The 27,603-nt window shown below is 34.9% G+C and overlaps 1 protein-coding gene across 1 annotated transcript; it reads left to right on the top strand.

Moving 5' to 3' along the window:
- The first annotated feature begins 6 nt into the window (after nt 1–6).
- Nucleotides 7–25,504, top strand: Cdc37l1 (cell division cycle 37 like 1, HSP90 cochaperone). Its single transcript, XM_020181217.2, has 7 exons — nt 7–278; nt 2,971–3,252; nt 7,754–7,847; nt 14,704–14,819; nt 15,443–15,565; nt 19,817–19,981; nt 24,898–25,504. The coding sequence occupies exons 1-7, from the start codon at nt 147–149 to the stop codon at nt 24,997–24,999; spliced, it is 1,014 nt and encodes a 337-aa protein (XP_020036806.1). The 5' UTR covers nt 7–146; the 3' UTR covers nt 25,000–25,504.
- Nucleotides 25,505–27,603: the final 2,099 nt, after the last annotated feature.

The raw sequence follows: 27,603 nt of genomic DNA, 5'->3' as shown, positions 1-27,603 counted from the left end.
AGCGCGGGGTGTGCGTCGGCGTCGCTTCCCGCAGAAGGATTCTGGGTAACCGCCCCGGCCGGCTAGGTGGCTGGCTCCGCTTAGCAGGTTCCACTCAACGCCAAGTCGGTTGGCAGTGGCGGTTGTAGAACTGGGGCCAGCTGGACATGGAGCAACCGTGGCCGCCGCCGGGACCCTGGAGCTTTCATCGGACCGAGGGTGAGGCTGAGGAAGAGAGCGACTTGGACGTGTCCCCCGGTTCTCCCCGCTGCCCGCCGCTGCCGGGCAGTGGCGTCCAGGTGAGAGGGGTCCTCGTTCTGCAGGGGTGACGAGGAGATGCTGTCGCCAAGCCCCCTAGAGTGCCGCGTCTCCCCGTCCCGCTTGTGTGTCCCGTGGGGCGCCCACCTCATCCCCGAGGGCCAGGGCCCTGATGCCATCCCACCGCAATCTTGGCGTCTTCGGAGGAAAGAGGAGGTGGCCCTGTACCCCTTTCCGCGTCCACGCACACCTTTTCTTTCTTTCCCCCCCAACCTTGTGGGATGATTCCTTTTCGCCCTTCGAACAGGTTCCTCCTCTTCCCTACCTGCAGCGCCCAGATGTAGGGCAGCTCACGCCGTGTAACGTTGACCCTTTGTCCTCTTGTCCGTGCTTTTATCCGAATACTTCACTCTGTTAAAGGCTTCCGTGTCCTTGTGTGCAGTGGATAGGCATAGTGAGTGAAGGTACTTCAACAGTACCGAACCCTGGCATAAAGATTTCACGTGCTCTTTCACCCACACGTTGACATCTGAGCAAATTCTGTAAGCAAACCTCGCTTTTGATGCTGGCTCACACTTGCCATTCGCGTGACCATCATTCCTTTACTGTTTGGTTTTTAGTTTTGCTTCACATATTCTTTAGCGAAAACATGCTGGCACAGGCTTGCCTTTTCTTTCCGATTTCTCCCTCGAGTTCGTGGTGCTACTTGTTTACAGCCCAGTTTTTTCCTGTCTATGAAATGTGATATGCCATTTAGGAGTTCTCTTGGTCTTATCTTAGGTAGTTTTTGCATACATCACTTTGTCCTGATTTTTGTCCTAACTTGAGTGTGTTTGGGGCTATTTTTCAGGATCGCTGTGTCAATGGAGTAGAGATTTCTGCCATCTAGGCTTTTTGCAAATGGGGTCCAATATGGAGATGAGTGATTTAAATTGTTTGCCAGTAAGTTAGAATAATAGTTGTATGTCCAACTAACGGAGTTAGTTGGCTTCATACAGAGAAATAAGCTGTTTCATAACCGCAGGCTGTGCTTCATCCAGCTAGTCACTGGGAAAGTGAGGCCGAATGAGAGGAGATAGGTCAGTAGTCACCCACTAATTATGGGTCACTAATGTCATCTACATTTACAAAATGCGTTATGAGCACATAATGTGTTATAAAGATAGAGAATTAACAGCAGTTGCTGTTGTCAATTTTGGAGGTATGGAAAGAAAAAAGATCTTAAGACTTTAAGTGCATTGTGGTTGAATCACAAAAGTAACCAAAGAGAAAGACAATATTAAAGATATCTGTATATTAAGTTTTGACACTTACCAATTTTTTTAGGTGAAGGATATTTTAGAAGTAAATAGGATTATCTCCTTCATCAAAAGTGATTTCCCTGAGGCCATCTAGGTAGCTTGTAGTAGTCAAAACTAGAATTTGTGACTCTTAGTCCAGTGTTTTTTTTTCCTACTTACTGCACTGCCCATTCTGTGAATTACTATAAAACTTTATTTGGCTGAAACTATTTTTAAGTGTTGTTAAAATTTGAAAATTCATTATTTATTCTAAGTTCATGTTTATTACAAACCTGCTTATTTGTGGTGCTAGCTTTAAGACTAAGCTTTAAGTTTAGGGGATGCCAGAATCTGAGATGGGAATTACCTAGAGGGAGGAGGTTTGCCAAATTAAAGGTGGGGGAGGGGAGAGTGGGAATAAGCAAGTAAGTAAAAGAGTAACTAGAACTGAGTCTGGAATAATAATAGGAAATGAAAATCATGAAGGACCTGACATGCCACAGAGTTTGCACTTTAAGAATGAATGAATAAAATGATCAGACTTTTTTTTTTTTTTTGAAAGATCACTCCAAGTTAGTAGAGTTGGACAATAGAATCGCTTGAGACAGGACAGACTGTATTTGTGTAATTCAGGTGTAAAATTATAAGGGTTTGAATAGTGGTGTAGATATGGGAACAGATTGGGGAGAAATTATTCTGAATAAGTACCTTGAAATTGATCTACATTTGACCAAGAAATCATAAAGAATATGCTTTTAGCTTCTGTTTATAGACCCAGGGAACACGAGGAATTAAACACCTACCACATTGCTTTACATGTAGTGATTAAGTAAATATTAAAACTAATTACTGCTCTTGACTGGAACATAATCATCAGTTGGCACTTCTTAATTTAAATAACTTTACCTGTTTTGATTAGTAGTAAGTTAAAGGATATCTGTCTGATATAATTAGCTATAAATAGAAATTTCTAGTAAATTTCAGAATCTCAAGGATTGGGATAATACAGAAAGAAATAGAAACCAAGAAATGATTATTTTTAAATAAAAGGAGGTTCTTTTCAGTGAGGAACTTGCAGAACGAATCTCTAAAGGTATGATTTTCTGCATGTGGACTGTTGAAGTGATGAACTAGATTTCAGCTTTGTTCTCATTCTGCTGGTCAGTATTGTGAAGATTATAAATCAAAAGTTTGTTAAGCACCAGTTGTATGCAACTTACTGTGATAGTTGGCAGGCTTTGTGTTGTGACCTGTCAGGCAAGGGGCATAAATCAACAAGCTTAGTGTCTAATTGATGAAACAAGACTTATAACATGAAAATGTAGCCATAGAGAACACAGGATGTGCTATGCACCAAAACATTGTACAGAGATCCTTTGAATTAAAAAAAAATTGTACTGTGCTGAGTAGACATTTGCTGCCTTCATTTCTTACAAGTGTTTTTTTTATTCAGATGTATAGCCATGGGATTGAGCTGGCTTGCCAAAAGCAGAAAGAGTTTGTGAAGAGCTCTGTGGCGTGCAAATGGAATCTTGCTGAAGCTCAGCAGAAACTTGGTAGCTTAGCACTACATAACTCTGAATCCTTGGATCAGGAACATGCCAAAGCACAAACAGCAGTATCAGAACTGAGGCAACGGGAAGAAGAATGGCGACAGAAAGAGGAGGCTCTAGTTCAAAGAGAGAGAATGTGTCTGTGGAATATGGATGCCATTAGCAAGGATGTTTTTAATAAGGTACAATCTTTTTATTGGGCCATAAAGAAGAAAAATGGGATGGGAATGTTGTTCGGGTTTTATCCTTAGCATTGCAAAAAAAAAAAAGAAAAGCACTGAAGTATTTATGCATATTTGATAGCAAAGCAACAGAATCCTGTAAACAGTGTTTTAAGTTTTGACAGTTTGTGAAAAATTCTCATTACAGAAACTTGTGCGCCACCCCCGCCAGTAGTTTCTAATTTGCGTAGTCCTTAATACAAATATGTGACTACATCATGGCATGTGGCACACTGCATTGTGGGTTCAGATTGCCATAACTCTCAGCTTGGTCACATGCTGGCTTTGTGACCTTGGGTTTAACATCTCTGTGCCGTGGTTTCTTCAACTATGTAGGGTAGGTGTGAAGATTAAATAAGGTAATATCTTAAAAGTGTGACAGCATGGGGCTTTGTATGCAATAAACTCAGATGTTATGTGTACATTCTGATGTTGCCATGGCCTGTCAGCTTTGCTATAGTTTTGTAGCACACATGTTTAATTACTGGATTCATTACATAAAAGCCTTTCACCATTTATTTATCAATATGTATGTAATAAACTCAAGAGGAAATCTAGACTCAATCTTACAAGCATTAGTACTGGAAGGACTCTTTAGAAATAATTTAGACTCTCCAATAGTATATTTTGCCAAGTTAGTAGTTTTTTAAGTGCAACATTCTGTTTCTTATCGGAATATATGCCTCATTCATTTTATTTTTGTATATGAGTTTAAATTGTAGTAGAGGCAAAGAGTGCTTATTGCTGAGAAAATAAAAAAGAGCAGTTGTCAGATTGTGGAGTCATGGTTAATTTAAGTAGGTTGTGAAAACAATTTGGCACATTCCAAGCAGTATTTTTTCTTTTTCAAATAAAAACATCACAGTGCATCTTACTTAGGATCGTAGGATCGATACTGTGTGGTAAAATTCATGTTTTGGGTATATGTGTGCATGTTAGGGTATAATCTGTTTCTTAACCTCAGTTAGCATATGAAAGTTCTTACTCTAGCACTTCAGGTTTTGTTGTTTGTCTGTTTGCTCATTTGTGGAGTTTGAGATCGAACCCAGGCCTTTGCATGTTAGGCAAGCATTCTGCCACTGAGCTTCACCTCCAGCCCCTGTAAGCAGTTTCAATTTACCAGTCTCAAATATATTTATTTAAATACATTAACTGTTGAATAAATATTATATATTAAATAACATTCCATGCTTTTAAGCATTGAGAAATGTATATTCAAAGATTATAAAATATGTTGTCTTACATCATATTTTGTACCCCCTACTTTTGTGGTCACTATTTTAGAATTCCTTTAATTCAGCCACTTTATTTTATAAATGAAGAGTAGCTTGATAATATAGTGGTGGATTAAATCTGAAAAAGAAATTTCAGTTTGTGGGATTGAAAGACTACATAAAAGAAAGTTGTTGAATAGTCCTTAAGATGCCTTTAAGAATGAAAATGATGTCCTTGTAATGACATACATTATTAATGAAGATAATAAGCATTAATAGAGGACATCTTTAGCCTGCTCAGGCTTTTAAAATCCCATGTTTCTCAAACTACTCAGGGTTCGTACATTTCTTTTCCATTAAAAACTACAGTTTCTAAACATTGATTTAAAATGCATGAGAAGGGGGAGACAGGCAAAGCCTAACTAGTTACGAACCAATGTTCTTAATATGGAATAAGTTATATAGTTGTATATTGAAGAATAGTAATCTATATTAAGCTTTATTTCGGAGAAACATTTATAATTAAGTCTGTGAATATACTGATCGGTATACAAATATTTTGATGTTCATTTTTTTCCACCTTGCCAAAATGGCTAAAGGAAGCAGTTCACAAAAACCAAACACTTTTAGCTTTACAGCAAAGATAGATTTTGTATATTTCCGACTATTAGTGTTCCCTGAACCTGAAGCAGAAATGTTCTTACACTTATGTAGAGACAAGACTAGAAAGGGGTAGACTTTCAAATGTCATCATTTCCCTTACTTAACCCATGGACATACCATATAGGAGTGATTTGGGCCTTTAAAAAGCTTTTCTATGTAAAATAAACAAAGAAGCCCCAAGTTCCACATCAACTGCTGACATCATTCTGCCATTCTTATTTTATCTATGTCTTCTACTCGCCACCCTGCTTGATTTTTTTTTTTTAATTTTTGGGTAATATTTGATTTTGAGATGCACAAATCTTATGTATAAAATTTTAACAAATTGTGTAATCTACATTATCAAGATGCTTTAAAAGGACTGAAATCTTCATTCTGTAACCTATTGAATCAAAGAAATTCAGTCATTTTCTATGTAGTTGCAAAGAGGTGCTTCTTTGTATTTATATTAAATTTAATCCTCAGTCTTTATCGAGGATTCTTGTCTAAGTCCACATTCACCTATCTTTACCCATCATTATTTTGCAGACTTTCTGTCCTCTAACCTCTTTTGTTTCAGTTTTCCTAGCTCCATCTCACCTATTTTGAGCCTTCTTTTGAACCAGCTCTAGTTCTGCCACAGCAGTCAGCAACACAGATTGGTAAATTATATCACCACTAGCCCAATCAGTACCTTCTTCTTTTAGAAACATTTCAATAGTGTAGCATGCTTATTTAAAAATAAATATGTAAAATAGAAATTAAAAGGCTCCCTTTATCTCTAGTTTCATTTCCCAGACGTAAGTTATCTCTGTTAACACTGAGTCATAGCTAGAATTTCTCTGTGTCTGTACTTATTTATATATATTTTTCTCCCCCATGACAGGATCATTCATTATCTGAATAATTCACTGTGCCTGTATGTATTGTTCTAAGGGTGGTGTCTTCCTAAGACTTAATTTTTCCTTCCAGAGGAAATAGTCAAAGCAGTGTTTATTTTAGAAAGTTAATGTCTCATAACACAGTGGTTGCAAAGAAAATACTTTCATCTTTGTCTCTGCTTTTAATGGTTTCTTTAAACTTAGATTCTAACATAGCCTAACACATTAATTAGGACTATCTCTATGTTTCAGTCATTTGTTCAAAATCGTATATTGGTTTTGTCTGGGATCTTGAGACTTGAAAAGACTGGTTTCAGTGTGCGCTGTCCAGCTTGATAGCCACTAACCATAAGTGCTATTGAGACTTGAAATGTGGCTAGCTCAAATTGAGATATGCTGTCAGTGTAAAATACACATCAGATTCCAGTGACACAGTACCAAAAAAAATAAAATATTTTATTAACAACTTTTTTGTGTTGCTTACCTGTTGAAATAATGTGATGGATATATTAGATTAAGTAATGTAGGTTATTAATTTCATCTACTTTGCTTTTTAATGTGGCTAATAGAAAACTTTATATTTATGACTTGGATTATATTTCTATTGAACAGTGCTAGTCTAGATGGCAGAATACATAAATGAAAGAGTGCTTTTATTTTGAAACATATAAATTTTTGTGTGCTTGCTGGTTACAAACTGGCAGGGAGATAGTTTGTAATTTTCATTTTTGGCAGTGATAATATCAGGGTGTAAATCTGGTCACAGAATGTTCTCAGAATCTGTTTTGCTAATTTTGCTGGCTATATAAAAACTTCATTTTTGGTCTGTTTTATAACTTAATGAAAAGTAAGTAGTGCTTTAATAGAAATTTGTACTTGATTTCAAGAATCAAACCATTTAGCCTCTCAAAGATTTATTAGAAATAAATCAGTTTTTTTTTTCAGTTTATCTCATCTCAAAAGAATTTATAGTACATATACTTTACTTTCTATATGCTTTGAATTTCAGAATTTCCTTCCAGTAAGAAATCGAAAGATTAGGCTAGAGCTACAGATATTTATGGGAAATGGGTAATGCATGTAAAGGATCTTTATATACATACCTTTAATAGGGCAATTCAGTTTGACAAAAAGATTAATTCAGTTATTTTTCCATATGATTTCTAAACTAAAGCTATAATTTTCCACAAATACATCATTATAAACAAAATGTAATGAAACTACTAAATGAGGCCAGGTGTGATGGCTCAAGCCTGTAATCCTAGCTTCTTGGGAGGCAGGGAGATGGAGAGGATCACAGTTCAAGGCCAGGATGGGCAAAAAGTTGTAGAAACCCCATCTCAAGTAGTGGATGGGTACAGCGGCCTATACCTATCATCCCCACTATGTGGGGAAGCACAAATAGGAGGATCACAGTCTGGACTAGCCCAGTCATATAAAGTGAGACCCTGTCTCAAAAATAACCAACACAGAAAGGGCTGGCAGAGTAGCTCAAGTGATAAAGCACCTACAAGTGTGAGGCCCTGAGTTCAACCCCAGTACTGCAAGGTACCAAAAAATTTTTAATGAAGAGTTTAGCAGGTTAATTTAATGATATAATAGAATAATACTATACTACATTTTAATATTGTCTGTAAGGATCTCTGATTGCTAGGCATCCAGCAGATGAGAAAGAAGATTTCAATTAGAATATAAAATCTGATTTTAATTTCTAAAAATTTTCAGAGTTTTATTAATCAAGATAAAAGAAAAGAAACAGAAGATGAAGATAAATCAGAATCATTTATGCAGAAATATGAGCAAAAAATCAGACATTTTGGTAAGTCTACTACTTTAATTTCCTTTGTAATGTTTGATATTATACATATATATGTAAAAAAATGGATTTATAAAATGCAAACCAAAAAGAAGATATGTGACAAACCCCAATTGTTTAGCTACTTCTGCCAGAGTTGTACAGATCTTGTTTTAGACCTTTTTTGAGGCCATAAATAAAATAGATTGACAGAGCAAGCCAAATTATGAAGAGAAGCAAAATTCAGTCTGTTAATACTACTGTCTAAGACAATCTCATTGATTCCATAGCTTCTTTCCACTTCTCTACTGTCTTTGCTCCTTTCTTTCTCTTCTTTGCTTCCTTGATCTTCTATCTATGGCTAAAAGATTAATGTTTGTCTTTTGCATGTTTTGAATGTGATATATAATTCAAGCACTTCCTGAAATATTACTCAGATAAATTTAGTAATAGAAATGTCTATGCAAAGAACTAAAAGTGAGGTAAGGTTGATGTAGGTGAAGTTTTTCCCGAGGAGGTAACATCTGAGCTTGCTTATGAGGAACAGTTTTCCATGGAGATAAGGCAACAGTAGCAGTATATAAAATTGCAGAGTTAGAAAATGGTGTGGTATGTTCTGAGAATTATGAACAGTAAGATAGTTTGATAGTGCTGGAGTGAAAATGGTACTGAGAAGTGTTAAGAAATAAGGTTCAACCCATGTTTTTTTGAGCCCAAGTAATATGTTAATTTACTAAGCGTGGTTTTTGTTCATACTGTTTTCATGAATGTTTTAAATGACATTTTGAAGTCTTTCTCCTAGTGTTCCTCAAAGTATTTAGAATTTCATTTATGCTTCAGTTTTGTCAAGATAGTAGATTATTTCAGTTTTTCTCTTTTAGGCGTTTTTTTTTTTCATTAAATACTCGGGTTTTTTTTTTTAATGCTTATTTTAATTTTTTATTTTTTGTGATGGGACTAGGGTTTGAACTCAGGACTTTGTGCTTGCAAAGCAGGCACTCTTCCATTTGAGCCATGCCTCCTGTCCATTTTGCTGTGGTTGTTTTGGAAATGGGGTCTCACAAACTATTTGCCTGGGCTGTCCTTGAATCTCAGTCCTCCAGCTCTCAGCCTCCCAAGTACTTAGGATTATAGTTGTGAGCCACCAGCAGCTGGCTTCATACTTATTTTTTAAAATGAAACACTTTTTAATTCAAAAAAAAGTACCTGAAGAAATAAAGTTTACACCTAAATGTTATCATGGCATTCCATATAGTAGTAAAAAATGTGTTAACAGTTCTCCCTTAGACAGATACTACAATCTTTAAGGAAGGAAGGCTTTGAGTCATAAGAATAACAGATAATAATTTGCAAATGGGTCTTAGTTGTGTTACATGAGTTACCACTCCCACCTATATGTGTTCGGCCCACACATTTTTCTGAGCCTAGGAAAAAATATGTGTCATCTACTAGTTGCTCCTTTAAAGCACACACTGCATTTGGTAGAACAGCATCCCTTAAGGTGTCTTTATCCACCTAGCATTCTGTATGCTGGTTGTTTTAGAGCCATGTAACCTAATAGATGAGAAACAGTTCTCTCACTTGTTTAAACTGAGTACTCTGGTTAAAAGCACTTTTGTGTGGGAAAATATCCCAACAAGTATGTAACCTATTTTACATTAACAGTTGAGACTTCAATAGACTATTTTACCATTCTATAAAACCTGCATCTGAGTAATAATGTTCATGACAAAGCCAGTGAATTTCATGAGCCCATATTCATCATTTCTTTTGCTACAAAAATGAATCAAAAAATAATATTACGGTATGGTGACTAATTCATCTAGTAGGACCAAAGCCATGCTACTGGTAGAAGCATGGTAAGGAAAGAGGACAATTCCAGATCTAGAATGGGTTTGTTCAAGTGAGGAATTGCTGGTCCCTCCAAGATGAAATAGAACCAAGAGACTTACCTTGATGGCTAGATAATTTCTGAAGTGTATAGTGCCATGTTGAGGTTTTGGCATTGGTTTCTGCTACTGGCAAATTAGGTATTCATTGATTGTACTGGATTGGGATACTGGAACTTCCTTGATGAGAGGAATCTGTGCTGTTGAATCTGTGCATAATCTGAAGCCTTTGCCACCCATAACCACTTAGTTTATGAAACTTTTGTGCATATGAGATGGCCGAGAGAAAAGGCTGACTTGACATCCATATGTGATTAATAAGCGGTTGTTTTTGCTATTGCATGTTGTGAGCTTCCAGTATCTCATCTTGTAATACTAACCAGAGCCTTGCTGTCTTCAAACCCAACCAGACTTGATAGCCACTCCCAGATTCACACTGTGCCTGTTTCTTAGTGGAAATGCACATTGACTTTTCACTTTGGAGGAGATATCCTACTTGCTGCAGCACATTGGATCCACAGAAATTTTACTAAGGTAGTAGGCTCCCAAAATTTTCATGTGTTTTATTTTCCACTCTCTGGCATGTGTGTATCTTACCAAGGCATCTGGGGCACCTACTACTTTCTATTCACCAAGTTCCATCAGCATGGAGTGGATCAACTTGCAGTCATGTGGGATGATGTGATAATCAAAATTCCCTTTGGCTAAGTTATGGCACAGAGTTGATAGAGGCCTGAGGCAAGACAGTGAAAGTTTGATGCCATATCTCTTTGATTTAAGCAAATGCTTTTGATGTTGTATACTTATTGTAGTAAAGGAAAAAAGCATTTGCCAGAATGATGACTGTGTTTGTATACTCCTTTAAATACATCTGGAATAGCAGCTATGATTAAAGCTTCCAAATGGAGACATTCCATACTTGGATTGCATCCTAGACTCTTAAAAAACAGGCCTGGTGCATTGGGGTGGCAGGGACTATGTAGGGCTATAGGGGTTTCACACCAGTGCTTCTCTGGCCTTCTGTGTACTTCATTCTTCAGAGTTCTTAACTTTCCCTTGTGCTATTTGTTGACTGTTTTTCTTGTGTTGCCTTTTTACCTGTTAGAGTTTACCATCTGATGGTAAATGGTACAAATGTTATTGTGGAGTATTATGAAGCATTAAAACCTGACTTTGTTTCTTATATTTGTATTCAGTTTATTAACTTAGTTGATTCACATTTTATAAATACAAAATTCTAATTTAGACATCCTATTTTCAATTCACAAGACAGTTTTATTCAAAGTTGCTTGTATCTTTAACATCACTGTCTTTGTGATCATCAGAGCTGCTTTTTGAATCCTCTAAGACAGTTTTCTAAATCATGTGATTTTCCCTTCCAGAGTTAGCTATGATTCAGCAAGTTTTGAATCTGTAGAATGCTGTCAATGGAAATTTTATCAAAAGCTGTAAACATTTGCACAAAAACTCTGAAAGGATGTTTTTCATTTCTACTGAAGATGAATATTTACAACCTCTTCAGTGTATTCACTTAAATTTTGCTTTTAAGAAACGTACCAGTATCCTGTTTTTGAAAAACATTTATTATATAGTACTTGAATATAAAGTAAAATGAACTGAAAATTACATGTATGCTGTAATTTTTAAAATATTTACTCTAAAAGTCATTTTAAAAATAAGCCTAAGAAGAAATGTATCAATATGTCAACAGTAATTATTTCTTTTATTAGAATTACAGATGATTTTAATTTTTTTGGACTTTCAAACTCATCACAATGAATATATTACTGTAATTTGAAAAAATATTTTTAAGAACTTATCCTATGAATTGTAGGATGGCTTAATAGAAAAATCATTGTGATCTACCATATTAGCAGATCATAGTAGTAGTATAACCACAGCATTTGGTGATCAGTTTGATGTCAGAAAAAAATGGAAATGTCGGGAGAATTTCTGAATGCTTGATTGGTTAACATGGAGCCTAGGAAGTATTGTAGGATAGCAGCAAGAAGGATGGATTAGTTTTCAAATAAAATGATTTTATGTGCAGGCATGAAGGTAGAAATAGTTGTCTAGTGGTGTATGATTGGAAGTACAGAAATCTATGGCTCAGGAAATATTAAAAAAATTTAAAAGGTAGCCATAAGCCTTTCATCAAGAAATTTACAACCTAGCTGGGAGAATTTTAGCACTTAGAGAAATTAAATTGGGTAGTATAAAGTGTTAAAAATGTATCATTCTATAAGTATAATGCAGAAAGGAAGGAGAAATCAGTAAGTACATGTGTTTTTAGGAATCAGAAAGAATATTGAGAGTCCATGGATGAATTGAAATTTAGATGTTCACCAGGGAGATTTATAAGTTAAAATATATAATAAAATATTTTAATTTGTTAAAGTGAGGGGTTTTTTTTCAAGCATTCAGAGAAATTGGTTGGCTAGTTTAAATGACTACATTAATCCTTAACCAAAAGATTGTCTTAATGAATACTTGTTTAATGAATGAATTGTTCACTATTGGGTCAACACCTACCATTTATTGAGTATTTAGTATGTCAGGCACTGTTCTAAGTGCTTTATGTGCATTGATATCATTTAATCATCACAAAAATCCTGTGAGTTAGGTACTGTCTTTAGCCCTATTCTACACCTAAGGAAATGGAGGCATGTAAAGGAACTTGTCCAAGATAGTGCAAATGTTGAAACCTAGGCAGTGGGCATAGGTTGAGACACCTCTTGGAACATCAGCTTAAAATATTAACAACGAAAACCAGTACAGTGTGTGGAGGGGTACTAGTGGGAGGGGGGAGGGTGAAGGAAGGAAATTTAGGTGACAGTATATGGTAGATGGACGTCATATACCTATATGAAACAGAACTAAGAAATTTCTTGCAACTGCTTTAAAGTGGGTTGGGGAGGGGGTTGAGGGGAAGAGACTATGGGGGCAATGTAACTAATGTACAATGTAAGTCTAATTGGAATTGTCACTATGAATCCCCCCCATATAATGAATATATCCTAATAAAAAATTATTTAAATAAACCTAGGCAGTTTATCTCTAGAATCTGTTTTCCCAGCCATCATGCTAGATTATGTGACTCTGTTCACACATTCCAAAATAACATCAGTATTTCAAGTATGTTCTGTCCCTATTAATTCCCTTTAAATATTTTCTTCATAAAATTCCATACCCTTTCTACAAAGGTCTGGATGGATTGCCTGTAACTACTCAATTTCATGCCAGTTCAGCTTCTGTTTATTAAATCAAGTGATGACAAATATTATCAACAGAAAACTGTGTCCAATTTCAAGTGTTACTTTGTCTCAGGTATTAAATAGATAGTAAAAAACTAACATGATGACACCCTTGTGGTGCTTACAAGTGTTACCCTTTCATGCTGTCCTTTGTGCAAAAGGAACAAAAATAGATAGGATTTTGACAACTCAGTAAGTCATGGTGCTGCCACACTGAAGTAAATAGAAGAGGCAAAAGCAACGCTCTATAGATGGTAGATAGAATTGAAAATACTATGTCAGAAGTGTTAAAAAAGCTAAGGCAAAACTGCTTTGTAGGATTTATCTTATGGTTTCAGGCATAAGAAATAAGGATTGGCTCTGACTTCCAGGACTCATTAACTCTTTATACTTTGAAAAGTGCTTTTAAGTAGCTTTCTATAGTCATTTTGTTTCTCAGAATCTAAAATGACCAATCACAATCACCTAAGTGTTGGGAAAGTATGAACTTACAGTGATAACATGTGCTTTCCCAGCACTCGGAAGGCAAAGGTAGGAGGACTGCAAGTACAAAGGCAGCCTAGGCTATGTAGTAGACCCTGCCACCCCTGAAAGAAACAACAACCACCAAAAGTTTTATGAGAAAATCTGTTATACCCTCACAGCCCTTTTTTACCTCTTTTGTTTTTTTAAGTGAAAAAAAGTTAATCATGTATTTTTCAACTGACTCTCATATGTTGCTAACTGTATTCTCAGTAAAATATTTGTCTTTGGATTTGTTCTTGTGTTCTGATGTGGAATTTAATGTATAGAAGTTTATTTTGTGTTCAGAGGAAAGATTTACTGTCCAACTATCAAGATAGCCCTATGATTTATAACATCCAAACTTCTTTGAATGAATTGAGAGTCTAAAACTGCTAGCACTGTTATATTCAATTTATTCAAGTATAAAGGTGACTGGATGAAGTTAAAAACTGCAGTATTTCACTAGTTCCATGATTACTTGGTCATGTTGAGTACTTTGACCAAATTTCTTACTAGATGAGATAAAGATGCAGATACACCTTAGGTACTATTTTGATTCATTTAGCCATCTTGAAACAGAATGGAAGTTATTTTTAAGTATGTTTAACTAATTTTTTAAAATTTATCATTCATATAAATCATGAATAAATTGCTAAAGTATATTTACTATTATAATACTGACTTAGTTTGTTTCCCAGTTGATAAATTTTTTGAATTGGTTAATGTCAACATTTTACCATATCTTGGATATTGTTTAATAAATTAGAGCTAATGGGGCTTCCTGAGACTTATTAAGTCTTTAATTTTGCCAAGTGTCACTTTTTGAAGTTTTGCTTTCTTTTTCATCTTTCTAGTGGTAAAAGTTCTGTTCTATGAGTAAGTAATACTGATTCTCTTTAAGTCATTTATACTTACTTTAACCTGAAGATGACCAGCAGTCTCAGTTTGTATGGGACTTCAGGCATTTTCAGATGCAAAACTCTTTGGCTTAACCTGACCACGCTATTTTAGCTTAATTATCTGAAATAAAATTTTCTGTGAATTTTGGAAGCTTATTTTTAGTCTACTGGATGTTTCTTTAAAGAGTATTATCCCTCTTCATTTGCCCTTTTACCATAATATATTGCTCTGATGATATGAATTGCCTTTAAAGAGAGTCATTTTAAAATACCATTTTTCCTTTACAGAAAAAGAAAACTATTTAACATTTATGATTTAATTCTTTTTTTATAGGTATGTTGAGTCGATGGGATGATAGTCAGAGATTTTTGTCTGACCATCCGTACCTTGTATGTGAAGAAACTGCTAAATATCTTATTTTATGGTGTTTTCACCTAGAAGCTGAGCAGGTATTGTATAAATCTTGAGTTTCTGGGAAGCTTAGTGGAATTCTGATTTCTTACTTTATAAGTATTTTCTTTTAATTATTTACATTAAACAAAAGCAGGAAGGTCATTAGAAGGAATTTAATTGTTTTTGTTATTTTCAGACCTACTTAAATTTAATGTGGGATTTTAAAATTTTTTTTTCAGCTAGCTTATGGAAACTTTCCCAATATGCTTTCTCTGCTACTTCCCAATTGTTCTTGTTCCCATGTACTATAATCTTTTTTCTTTTTTAACTTAGTTAGAAAGTCGTTTAAAAATCCAAATAGTAGGGCTAGAGGCATGGCTCAAGTGGCAGAGCATTTGCCTAGCAAGCACAAGACCCTGAGTTCAAACTTCAGTACTACCTCCCCCCCAAAAAAGACAATCCAAGAAGTGGTCACAGTATTCAATTAAACCAATAGCATGGTTCCACTTTAGGTATTCTGGACCCACATAAAAATAGTAAGCAACTAAGATATGCTCTTGTTATGTCCACATAGTTTTTGACTTAATAGCTAAAGAGAATAAAATCAAAATTTGAATCACTATACCAATTAAATATATTTCTGGAAGTATTCTTATAACTTTAATCTATTTGCTTTCAGAAAGGAGCTCTAATGGAACAAGTAGCACATCAAGCCGTTGTAATGCAGTTTATTATGGAAATGGCCAAAAACTGTAATGTGGATCCAAGAGGGTGTTTTCGTTTATTTTTCCAGAAAGCCAAAGTAAGTAGTTTTTGGTGGTGTTGAATGGGAAGGTTAGGCCATAGGTGAGACCTCTTTTGTTCCATACACATCAGGAGACACCATCTAACTGGATTCCACAGGCAAAATTCTGTAAGTTTTTTTAATAAAAATAAAATTTATAGTATTGCTAATTTCATGCTAAATGAGACTTCAAGGAGATATATATAAGAGGCTGTACTATATATAGTATGTATGTGAGATTGAAACCCATTCAAGTGAGTGTGGATATTTAGGAAACTTGGAGTATTCCATCATTCATTCATTTAATTAATATTGGGTGCTTACCAGTGGAAAGCAAAGCTGAGGATATAGTGTTGAGCAAAATAGGTGTAGAATCCTCCATGTATAGAACTCACATCTTAATAAGTCAGACTTTTATAATGAAAAAGTAGGAAAAAAATGGAATAAAGTTAGGAAATAGTCTGGAGGATGGGGGAATTTTAATACTCAATCACAAGTTCAAGGCTAGTCTGAGCTTTGTAGCAAATCATCTCTAAAAGGGAGGGATGGAGGGAGGCAGGCACGAAAGAGAAAAGGAATAAAGCTGTGACACATAGAATGTTATGCAGTCATTGTGTATTTATGGAACATTTTTATGATCTAAGAAAATGGTTATGCCATGTTAAAAAAAAGTAACATTTTTATACAAACAACATAACGTTGACCATGTTAAAGCAAAAACAGCCATATCTAGAAAGATTGCCGTTTCCCATCTACTAGATTAGTAAGAACTTAAAAGTTGTGCAAGAAGTAGAGCAGTAAACTCGAATTCACTGCTAATGGTAGTATAAACTAGAATAACCACTTTGGAAATTTTTCTAGTAAAGTTGAACAAGTGCATACCTGAATACTGAAAAATTCTTTTAGGTATATACAGTACAAAATAAGTTCTCAGTGTGTGGTCCTGGGACCTTGAGAGTCTTCAAAATCTTTTTAGGAGGCCTTCAGTCTAATAATAATAATAATATGAAGATGTTATTTGTCTCATGAATGTGTAATAGAGATTGATGCCAAAGCAAATATGAGAACCCATCTATCTTCTGTTAAGCCAGACATTAGTGAGATTTGCAAAAATGAAAAGCACATGCCACTGTTTTCATTGGAATTTTGATTTAGAAAATACAGTTTTAGTAGCCTTTTTTTGAGGGGGATTATATAATATAGTCTATGTACCAAAGGTTTTCTTTTTAAACCATTCCACTGATGATTTAAGTTTCACTTTTTTTTTTTTTTTTTTTTTTTTTTGAGACAGGGTATTGCTGTGTTCCCTAGGCTGGTCTCAAAACTCCTGGGTCAAGTGATTATGCTTTCTCAGCCTCCTTGAGTAGCTAGGACTACAGGCATACATCAGCACATCACTGTGTCTGGCTCTGGAAAATACAGGTCTTTAAAATAAGAATATGTTGTTAATGGTAGCACATAATAGGTTTGCTAGTGTTATTATTTTAGTTAATATTTTTTAAATTTCTGTTTTAATTTCTAACACAGTTAAGTACCAAACAGATAACCTACATAAAAAGCTCTTTAGCTCTCTCAGCAGTTTTACAGAATGTGAAGAAGAAATAGTGTATTCATTTGGTAAAATACTAACCAGTGTCAATATGAATGAAAAGTCAGGAAATTGAATAAAACAAGCTGCAGAGTTATAAAGCTAATACCAAATTTTTAAGATGTTTTTTAATATTTTATATTTTTTATAAAGTATTTTGATAGCAAGCAGAACTAAACTATATTTATTAAAGGATACATATTTAAGCAGTAAAGCAAAAAAACTAATGGTAAGCCTCACTGCGAGGGAGAGTGCTCTTTGGGTACTGGTTTCTAGTATATTGCTGATGGTCTGTTTTCTGATTTTTGTGGATACATAGTAGGATTCTTGCTGAATAAACTACACATATATATTTTAGTTGCTCTTTTGCATATAGGTTTTACTTAACATATGCAATTAGAAGTTAAAAGGAAAGACACCAAAAGTTTAACTTGAGTGTTAGAATTTTAAATGATTTTCAGTTTCTTTTTCATGTACTACAATGAGTATTTCCTATTATAAACAGAGAAAAACATAATTCTGTTTTTAAATGTAAAGGAAATTACCAAGGCGGCAGTAGTCTTACCTGATATTCCCTAAAGTCTTCTAAAGTCCAACCTAAGTAGGAAATTTTCTTGAAACAATAGTTTTTTTTTTCTTTCTTTCTTCTTACGATAGAGGTTTAATGCACAGGTGGTTGAGTTGGTATTCTAGCTAGAATTATGGTAACTAGTCTAAGTTCTTATTGATACAGAGGAGCAATAAAAACTATATTTTTGCCAGGTGCCAGTGACTCACGCCTGTAATCCTAACTACAATTTACATAAAGTAAATAGCTCACAAACTGCATTTCTTAGCTGCCATTCCGTCACTAGCTGTACATGAGCTATTCGGAGCTTTCTGAAGTTATGTGGTTTCTTTTAAATTATGGGGATTTTTACCTTGTTCCAAGGCCTCTGTTCTTTTCCCTTTTGTTGCCATGGCTGGATTTGACTGCTCCCTTCAGGCTTCCACTGGACATTTTGGTCTTGGTAGCTGACAGCCAGTTCTTAGTCCTGGCAATTACTGAAATACTTAGTTTTCAGTGCTTTTTCAAAGAAAAGAAACCAGAGGATTGTGGTTCAAAGCCAACCTGGGCAAATAGTTTATGAGACCCTTATCTTGAAAATACCCAACACAGAAAGGACTGGTGGAGTGACTCAAAAATAGAGTGCCTGCCTAGTGAGTATGAGGCCCTGAGTTCAAGCCCTATTACTGCCAAAAAACCAAACTATTAATTTTCTTTTTCATCTTACATTAATGGATGTGTTTAAACTGATGCTTAATATATGACCATGGGACATGGCTAAACTGTGTACATTCTTTGAAATTTACTTTGGCAGAATAAAAGAGGAAGACACTGAAGTCTTCAATCTTAGCATTGTGTTCTTAAGTTTTTTTTAATTAAGCAATAATACTCATTTGTGCTGGGTACTGTTGTAGCATTTTACATGGATTAACTCATTAAATCCTATGACATAAGGGTTTGCTACTGCTATTTTATAGCTGAGGAAGTCGGCCTAAAGAAGTTAAGCAAACAGCTCATAAATTACTTAATAAAACAAAGTCAGGTCATTCTAGATCTAAATCCAGGAGAGTCAGCAGTTGTGCTGCTTGATTTTCAGAAAGATTACATTTGGATATAAGGGGTAGCATTCTGTATGTCCACACGACTACTGTATATTGACTAAAGTGAGATACTAAATGTAATTAAGGAATTTATCTCTAAATTCATAAAGAATAGAATGGCAGCATAGAACATTGTGTTAAATAATAGATATTGTGTAGATATTTATGATAAAAACTGATCCATGGGTTTTAACCAGGTTTCACAACCTAAATTCCATCTGACAAGATCTTGCCACCGCTTGAACTTAAAGCCAACATTCTGTTAGTGTAGGATATGTTCCCTATCATTTCTTTATCTGCAAAAGGAATATAAACAGAAGCTGCTGCCAATAGGGACTTTTCTAATCAACAATTTCACTTATAGATCATTCAGTGCCTAAGAGTTCCCCTTCTTCAGTTTAAGTCATCATACTGTTTCTTTCCATAATATTGAAAAGAAGGTACTTGCTTAACTAGAACACTAAGATATTCCCATAATAAAGTTGAATATTGAGTTTTACTTGATTTTCAAAACTTTTACAATAGAGAATACAAGGTTAGAGAATTACTAGAAATAGAAAATAGTGTCTCCTTATTAATTGTCAGAGAAAAGATTTTAAGAACATTCCTTGACCGTTTAGCAATGGTAAGAGAATAGAGTAAATGTGACAGGTTAAATGCAGATTTTTTTTTTTTTGATTCCTTGAAGGATCCAGATAAATCAAGGGAAATACAGAAAAAGCATACTTTTTCTTACAGTTTTGTCTGTAATTTATTTTGCAGAAAGATATGGAACAAACCAATCATCAATGTTCCTATAAAACAAGTAGTTTTCATTCTGGGGATGTAGATCAGTAGTATAGCACTTAGCTGTCATGCATAGGTGTGGGTTCAATCCCCAGCACCTCAAAACAACAAAAACCAAGTCATTTTCACAAATCTGACAAACACCATAGTGGCATCTACATTTTGACTATTCCCTTGTCTTTAATTCTTCCAGGTCCATTGTGGTCTAAAAATTATGAAAAACACAGTCTTTGTTTTTTGTGTTCTAGGCAGAGGAAGAAGGCTATTTCGAAGCATTCAAAAATGAACTTGAAGCTTTCAAGTCAAGAGTAAGACTTTATTCTCAATCACAAAGTTTTCAACCTATAACAGTTCAGAATCATGTTCCCCATTCTGGTGTTGGATCTATAGGCTTCTTAGAATCCTTACCACAGGTAAGTTGAAAAAGTAAATATTTTATAAAAAATATTCTTTGGCGTATTCTTCTGCAATATAATACATATTGCTATTTTAAATGTTCTTGCTTCAAAAGATAACGTTTAGTCTTATTTCATGCCATATTTTGGAATTGACTGTCTTCTATCTCTTTAAGTGTTCAGAGAGATACCAAATTACATCTCTCTCTCTCTTTCTTTTGTGGGGGGCAGGACTTGGGTTGGGGGCAGTACTGGTGTTTGAACTCAGGGCTTGCAAGACAGGAGCTCTACCACTTGAGTCACACCACTAGCACATTTTGCACTGGCTGTTTTGGAGATAAAGTCTCGCTTTTTGCCTAGGCAGGCCTGAATTGCAATCCTCCACTTCCTGCTGTTGCTGGGATGACAGGTGCACACTACCATGCTTTGCTTTTTTCTGGCAAATTTTTTTTGCATGAGATAGCCTGGAACATCAATCCTCTCAATCTTAAGCCTCTTTCATAACTTGGTTCATTGGCTTTTAATGTGGAAAAGATGAATTGTACCTAAGCATTGTTAAGGTCAGGTATCACTAAAGTCCTCATGGTAGCTCTTAAGAGTCCTCTAGTTCTGAGCAGAACTATGCTGTTCTGAATTTTTCAGATCAATTAGCTTCAGAGCATGTTACAGAGATAACTAAGTTGATCTGTTGCATGGATTTATGTAGCATTATCTTGTTAAGTGTTGGTGTTGCCTACCACATGTAACACTTGTAGTACACATTAATATAGCTGATGACATTATAGTGTTGGCAAATGTTTGAATTGTTTGAAAGTCTTCTATTAGATCAAGATAAAAACCATGTCACCATTATAAAAGAATTTATAGGAAAACCAAGAGGGAATTAGACCACTGGTCTAGCTGATGCTACTTAGAATTACAGTTTTAAATTATTGTTAGGCAATTCCTGCCTACTTTGACTTTAGGAGTAGCATCATAATACCTCATTTCTAGGCTCTAAGACTTTAAGACTAGCTTTAGCCAGTTTATTCTGTGCCTATGTTGTGATATGGGAAGTCTCATTCAGAAGACAATATGAGAAAAATTGTATATTTACTTTTAAACCTCACAAAATGGTAAAAATTCAGATTTTCAATAACTTGACCTTATTCCACTATAATTTTACCATTTTAATTACATATATTATAGCTCTGTAATGAAAGCAACTGATTATGTTCAACTCAATCAAAAGTATTATTTTCAAGGATGAAAATGATTAAGTTCTGATTTTTGAATAACCAGTAGTATTTGCATTTAGTTAGACATGTAAGGAGTATTCCTCCTATAGAGTTCCTCTTTAATATTTAAACAGCAGTGGTTATTTTCTCTTCCATTCCTGAGAAACAGTACACAGGGAAGTAGTTTTTCCAAGTGAATTTTATTGCTTAGTTACTCTCAAATCTCGTAGCTTGAAGGATTTCATTGGTTCTTAACATAAGAGGAAAGACAGACATATTAAAATATTACATGCAACATGTATTATCAAGAAGTTGCCCCTGGTTTGAGATAAGTAAAAGTTTTTGCTGAACATATCAGCTGGGATCATAAAATTCCAGCACTTGAATTATCAACATTATAATTGTTCAGAGCTAATTAATCTGAAAATCAATTAAAATTAATTAATTAATATGCAACTCTTACAATACACCCTTTTTTTGGTTTGTTTTTTGGCAGTACTGGGGGGTTGGACTTAGGGCCTCATGCTGGCTAGGCAGGTGCTCTGCTACTTGAACCATTCTGCCAGTCCTTTTTGCACTGGTTATTTTTGAGATAGGGTCTTGCTTTATATGTGGGGCGGCCTAAACTGTGATCCTCCTATTTGTGCTTCCCCATGTAGGATGATAGGCACCCAGCCATTGGTTGAGATGGGGTCTTGAGAATTTTTTGCCTGGGCTGGTCTTGCACCATGATTCTCCTAATCACCATCTCTCAAATAGCTAGGATTGCAGGCTTCAGCCTCTGCACCATTTTAAGTACAGGTTTACAGGTTTTGCAAAACCTGTAAAGTGTTTTACAAAACACTTCAAAAGTATCATTTAATCTTCCAAAAATGCTGTGATTAATTTTCACTCATTTTTCTGGATGAGTAAATTCAAACTTACAGAAGTTAAATAATTTACATAAAGTCAACACGATAAAGTGACGGAGCTAATATTCTAATTCTGAATGTCTTACTTCAATGCTCATTCAGACTTCGAACCATATACTACAAATAGGAAAATACAATCAAGTATTCTTGGGATGAACTGGTTACTGGGACAAGAAAGGTTGAAAAAGTTATTAGATGAAAATATGGAACAATTAGTAGACTTTAAGTGTCACTTAGATTAGGAATATTAATTGCTTTTTGTGTTTTCAAGTGTATCCATGTGGTGCGGTAGGTAAGTGAGTTCAAGAGGATCTTCTTAGCCAACTCTTTTTTTCTTTTCTTTTTTGGTGGTACTGGGAAATCAGGACTTCATACTTGCTAGGCAGGCGCTCTACCACTTGAGCCACACTTCCAGCCTCCTCAGCCATCTCTTGATAGTCAAAATTCTGTTGCGGAAAACTGGAGCACAGTCACAATAAAGTAATTGTAATTTCTCTTTGGAAGGGCTTTGGAATTTGGCCTGGATTGTCAGTAAAGGTCTTCATACTGCTTTTTGGAAATAGGATAGTGTAGCAATTTGATTATTTTTCTATGAAACTTAAAGTTGGATAACACTTGCTTTTAGTTTCTTTTTGTAATTGAAATTGACAATAATCTTGGGAAACAAGCCAAATATCATTATCCTTAGTTTTGAAAGGACTAAACAAAGCTTTCTTGAATGTAGATAGAAGTAGCGGTTGCTTTAGATTTGTTTATAGACTACCTTTAATTTTTATTAAATTGTGAAGGATTTTTTTTTTTCTCTTTGAGGATTATAACACTGAAAAAAATCAGAATTAGAACTGATGTCCAGTGTGAGTATTCCAGACCTCAGTAAGTTACTGGTGCCACTTCTTTCATACAGTTTTCCAGAGCTTGGCCTGGGAACACATGCCGTAATTCCAGCACTCCGGAGGCTTGAGGCAGGAGGGTTGCGAGTTCAGGGCCAGCCTGGGCTACATACATGGCAAGACCTTGGTGCAGAAAAACAAGCAAACAAACAAGACACCACCAATAACAAAAACAGACTTTCTTGGAAATATCCCAAATTCTGGGTAACTTTTTGGCTTTTACAATAAAGAAATCACAAGAGCTTGTGGAGTGACTCTAGCGGTAGAGCACCTGTCTAGTAAGTGTGAGGCCCTAAGTTCAAACTCCAGTGCTGCCAAACAAAAGAAAGAAAGAAATCACAAAATATTGTTATAGTTACTATTTTTTGTTTGTTTGTTTTGAGATAGGGTTTTACCCTATATAGCCCAGGCTGATCTTGAACATGCAGTCCTCCTTTCTCAGCCTACTGAGTGCTGCATTTACAGAGGTGTGCCACCACACTGGATTGCACAATATTATACTTTATTAACAGGACTTCTCGAAAACACTGCCTCTCTGAGAGGAGGTTTAAGATGTCTCTCCTGCCAGGAACTAGAGAAAAGGTTAGATCAAAAAGAATTAACCTAGAAGGTAACACACACGCACAGGAAATCAATGTGAGTCAATGCCCTGTATAGCTATCCTTATCTCAACCAGCAAAAACCCTTGTTCCTTCCTATTATTGCTTATACTCTCTCTACAACAAAATTAGAAATAAGGGCAAAATAGTTTCTGCTGGGTATTGAGGGGGTGGGGGAGAGAGGGAGGGGGCAGAGTGGGTGGTAAGTGAGGGGGTGGGGGCAGGGGGGAGAAATGACCCAAGCCTTGTATGCACATGTGAATAATAAAAGGAAAAAAAAATAAAAAAAAGATGTCTCTCCTAAGCCAGGCTTGGTGAAACACCCCTGTAATTCCAGCACTTAGGTGGCTAAAGCAGGTAGATCCTGAGTTCCAGGGCAGCCTGGGCTACATAGCAAGATGCTGTCTCAAAAACCAAATGTGTTTATTAAATAAAAATAAATGAAACTTGGTGTTACAGTAATAAAAATCTAAGTGTCTGGTATATTTAGAGTAATGGAGTAGACAAAATTGAATTCTTAGAGAAGAATTTCCTAAAGTTCTAGGTCTTTATCCATTGTATTTAACAAGTGATGATTTTATTTTTTGCATGTACTGAACAACGTTTTATGTTTTCTATTATTTTTACATATGGGCAAGCAACATTTATGAGTTCTTTTGTTTAAAAATTCAATAAAAGCAGAACTGTTCTTTATTCTTGATTTTTAAAAATGTACGCCTCTTAAAAGATTGAGATTTTTCATTCAAGTTTATTTTAATCAATAAATGGATTTTTTTCCCCTTATTCAGATGATTTGCATTTTTAGTACTTCCTGTTGTAACTAGATAGTAATCTTCAAAATACATGGCTGGTTTAAACTGTCATTTATCACTTAAACTGCCAACAAATGTGTACCTATACTCACTTGGAAGTTTAACTTTGTACATAGCCTTGTGTGACTAAATAATTAAAATTACCGTTTTGTTAAAAGGATAGAAAATGTGGTGTTGAGGACATTTCTGTTCACCTATATCATTGTCTTTATCACATCTCTGTGGGTCAGGTAATAATATCCTACTCTTCTTTAGTTTCTTGGGTTGCAGCTGGAGTCTGACTTCATTCTACCTTCTTTCCTATTCTGCAGAGAAATAGAGAAAGTGAAGCTGAGGGAGGGGGGAAAGCCCAAACAATGTATAGACATGTAAGTGTAAAAAGGATAAAATAAAAAAAAAACACTCAAAAAAAGAAAAAGTGAAGCTGATTATATAGTTGTATATACTGGCATAAAACTGATCATTATGTATTCTTTATCCTCTTTCTTTTTTTTTCCTCCCCCAGAATCCAGATTATCTCCAGTATTCTATCAATGCCTCTCTCTGCAGTTTAAACTCAGTGGTACATAAAGAAGATGATGAACCCAAAATGATGGACACTGTATAATTTGGTTAAGACTGCTGAGGCCAAGTGCTATTTTGTTACATGAAAGGAAGAACTTGGCTATTTTCTTGACACTTTTATGGGTGCTGCACTTTATTTTTGTTCGGTTTTTGATGGGAGGGAAAAAAAAAGAGTACTGAAAAGTTTTGTAACTTTTTTTTTTAATGTGCTGCTAGGTTTTTGTTTTATTTTTTTTTTTCTGAAAGGAGGAGTGGTACCGTATGTTGCAGGAAGTCAAGCTGGACTCTTCTTTTTTCCCCCTTTGGCTACTAAATTGCCTTTAATCTAATTGTTAGCAATTTTGGAATCAAAGTATGAAAATCTGCACAAATGCAATGTTTACAAGAACTGGTTGATTCTAGGAGGCATCTGCTTCATAGTCCCTTTTATATGAATATGTATATGTCCTACTCTATAAAAATAATTAAAGATGAAAATGTACTTGTAGTTCACTGCTAAATTTAGTTGTCAAATCTGGTGTTTCATCCTATTAAAAGCAATAAATCAATAGTTGGTAATCTATTTTACTAAATAAGCTGGGGGCACAAATTCTTAAAAATCTTTCCTCTTAAAAATAGTACTACAGTTGTATTTTCGGCACCATCACTTAAATCCTTGATCATAATATAAACAATAAAAAAAATGTAAATTTGAATTAAAAAGGAAACATTACATTTACCCTAAAATATTCTCAAAACTGTGTTATTTAGTTGTTTTTTACCCTGTTGACCTTTTAAATTAAGGATTATAGAGATACAAAAACTGATGAGCTCATAGTTTTCTGCATTTTTTAACAAGATAAACTTCAAGCTCACTCTTAATTACTTGATGTAGTCTGGGATCTCTCAGGGAGTAAATTTTAAAAGAATACTAATGGTCTGCAAAAACACAGGAAGAATAATATGATTTTAAAAATAATGGTTGCCGGGCACCAGTGGCTCACTCCTGTAATCCTAGCTACTGAGGAGGCAGAGATCAGGAGGATTGCAGTTCGAAGCCAGCCCAGGCAAGTAGTTCCACAAGACCCTAACTTGAAAAAATCCTTCACAAAAAAGGGCTGGTGGGGTGGCTCAAGGTGTAGACCCTGAGTTCAAGCCCCAGTACCACAAAAATAGAAAAAAAAATTATGGTTATTGTTTGCTTCACAAATATCTGGTAGCTAACTGCCTTTGAGCTGCCAACTACTTATTACTAAAAATTTGATAATGGTAATCTTAACTGTAATAAGGACTTTTACTTTGTTATTCCTCTCTTTAGCTCAGTTACCATTCAATGCTTCTGAGCTTTCCTACTTCATATTTAATTCCCTACTAATGTACCAGGATATTTGATAATTCATTTTATTTAGAATTAGATGACAGTGCTAATTATACTATCCTTATCATTTGAGGATTCATCATGTGATTTATAGCAACATGAGCTTTGATTGTTTTTGACTTGTCTTTGGCTCAGTACCCTCTGAGGCTAGTTGGACACGTTTAGAAGATGGCTTACTGGGACTGGGAATACATGTGTCTGATTTGAGAAACCAAATAATAAGCAACCCGTATGGGGGTCAAGACACCTTGGCCTCATTTCTACCTTGTTTAACTGAGGTTTTAGGCACTTAGTACTCATAGAAATGGACTGGAATTATTGACTCATACTTCTGTAATGTCAAAATCTTCCTGGTTCCCAAAATAAAAGTCTTTTTTGTGCTTTTGATATAAATATATACTCTATAATAAAATGTTTGACTAATTTATATGGTAATATTCATCAGCCTGTAACTTTTTTACCAATGACCTAGCTATAGAAGGTTTTTCTTTTTTTCTCTTGTACTAGATGCAGTCTCATTTTTTTCTCTTCATACCAAATGAAGAGAAGAATGGACACAAAAAAAAAATCCCTGGTTTCACAGACATGTTACTTGAACCACTGTTTTCTACTCATCCAACTTCACTTTTCCCTAAAACTTAACTGTGATCATACAAATTGCTTTGACTTTCATTTTGCATTCTTTAATCTGTTCATAGCTGAAGACTAGTGAAAGCATTGACAAACTGAGTACACAATTCCTAAAAGCTTGTCTTTATTTTTAAAGCAGGAATTACAAAGAACTGTTCTTTGAAACTTGACTATAGATATGTATTTTTTTACTTTCAAAAGGAAGTATTCTGTGTTTTAGTATATACAGTGTGATTGAATTTGAGGAACTAGTGCCTGACAATGTCATTTGTACTTAAAGACTTTTACAAAATTACCAGTGCTTTAGTACTAAGAACAGTAAATTGACACCGTTATATTCTGAAAATGCCCTTTAGTACTAAGAGTTGACTTCTTCCAAAATAAATGTTATCTTTTTGTTTCTTAATAATAAGAGTATATTAAGCAAATGTGTAACTTACATTTTAGGTTAAAAATTTTTTTCTAAACAAATTAAGCCATGGAAAATTCAAACTGAAGAATGAAAACTCTGATACCCCAGTACTCAACAACAGTTCTTATTTTACTGATAAAATTAATCTTCTATAAAAAGGTATTTTAAAAAATGAAATAGGTATCACATTTATTCTGTTACCTCAGTGTTATTCTATTAATAGTAGTGGACATAATATTGATTTAAAA

The sequence above is a fragment of the Castor canadensis genome, chromosome 13, assembly GCF_047511655.1.
Source record: "Castor canadensis chromosome 13, mCasCan1.hap1v2, whole genome shotgun sequence".
Lineage (NCBI taxonomy): Eukaryota > Metazoa > Chordata > Mammalia > Rodentia > Castoridae > Castor > Castor canadensis.
The sequence above is the reverse complement of the archived record's forward strand: the minus strand, read 5'-3'. Positions and strand labels throughout refer to the sequence as shown.

Coding starts and splice junctions, on each gene's coding strand:
- Cdc37l1 (XM_020181217.2), top strand. CDS start 147: ATGGAGCAACCGTGGCCGCCGCCGGGACCCTGGAGCTTTCATCGGACC. Junction 15,566..19,816: donor TATTTTTCCAGAAAGCCAAA/GTAAGTAGTTTT, acceptor TTTGTGTTCTAG/GCAGAGGAAGAAGGCTATTT. Junction 19,982..24,897: donor TCTTAGAATCCTTACCACAG/GTAAGTTGAAAA, acceptor TTCCTCCCCCAG/AATCCAGATTATCTCCAGTA.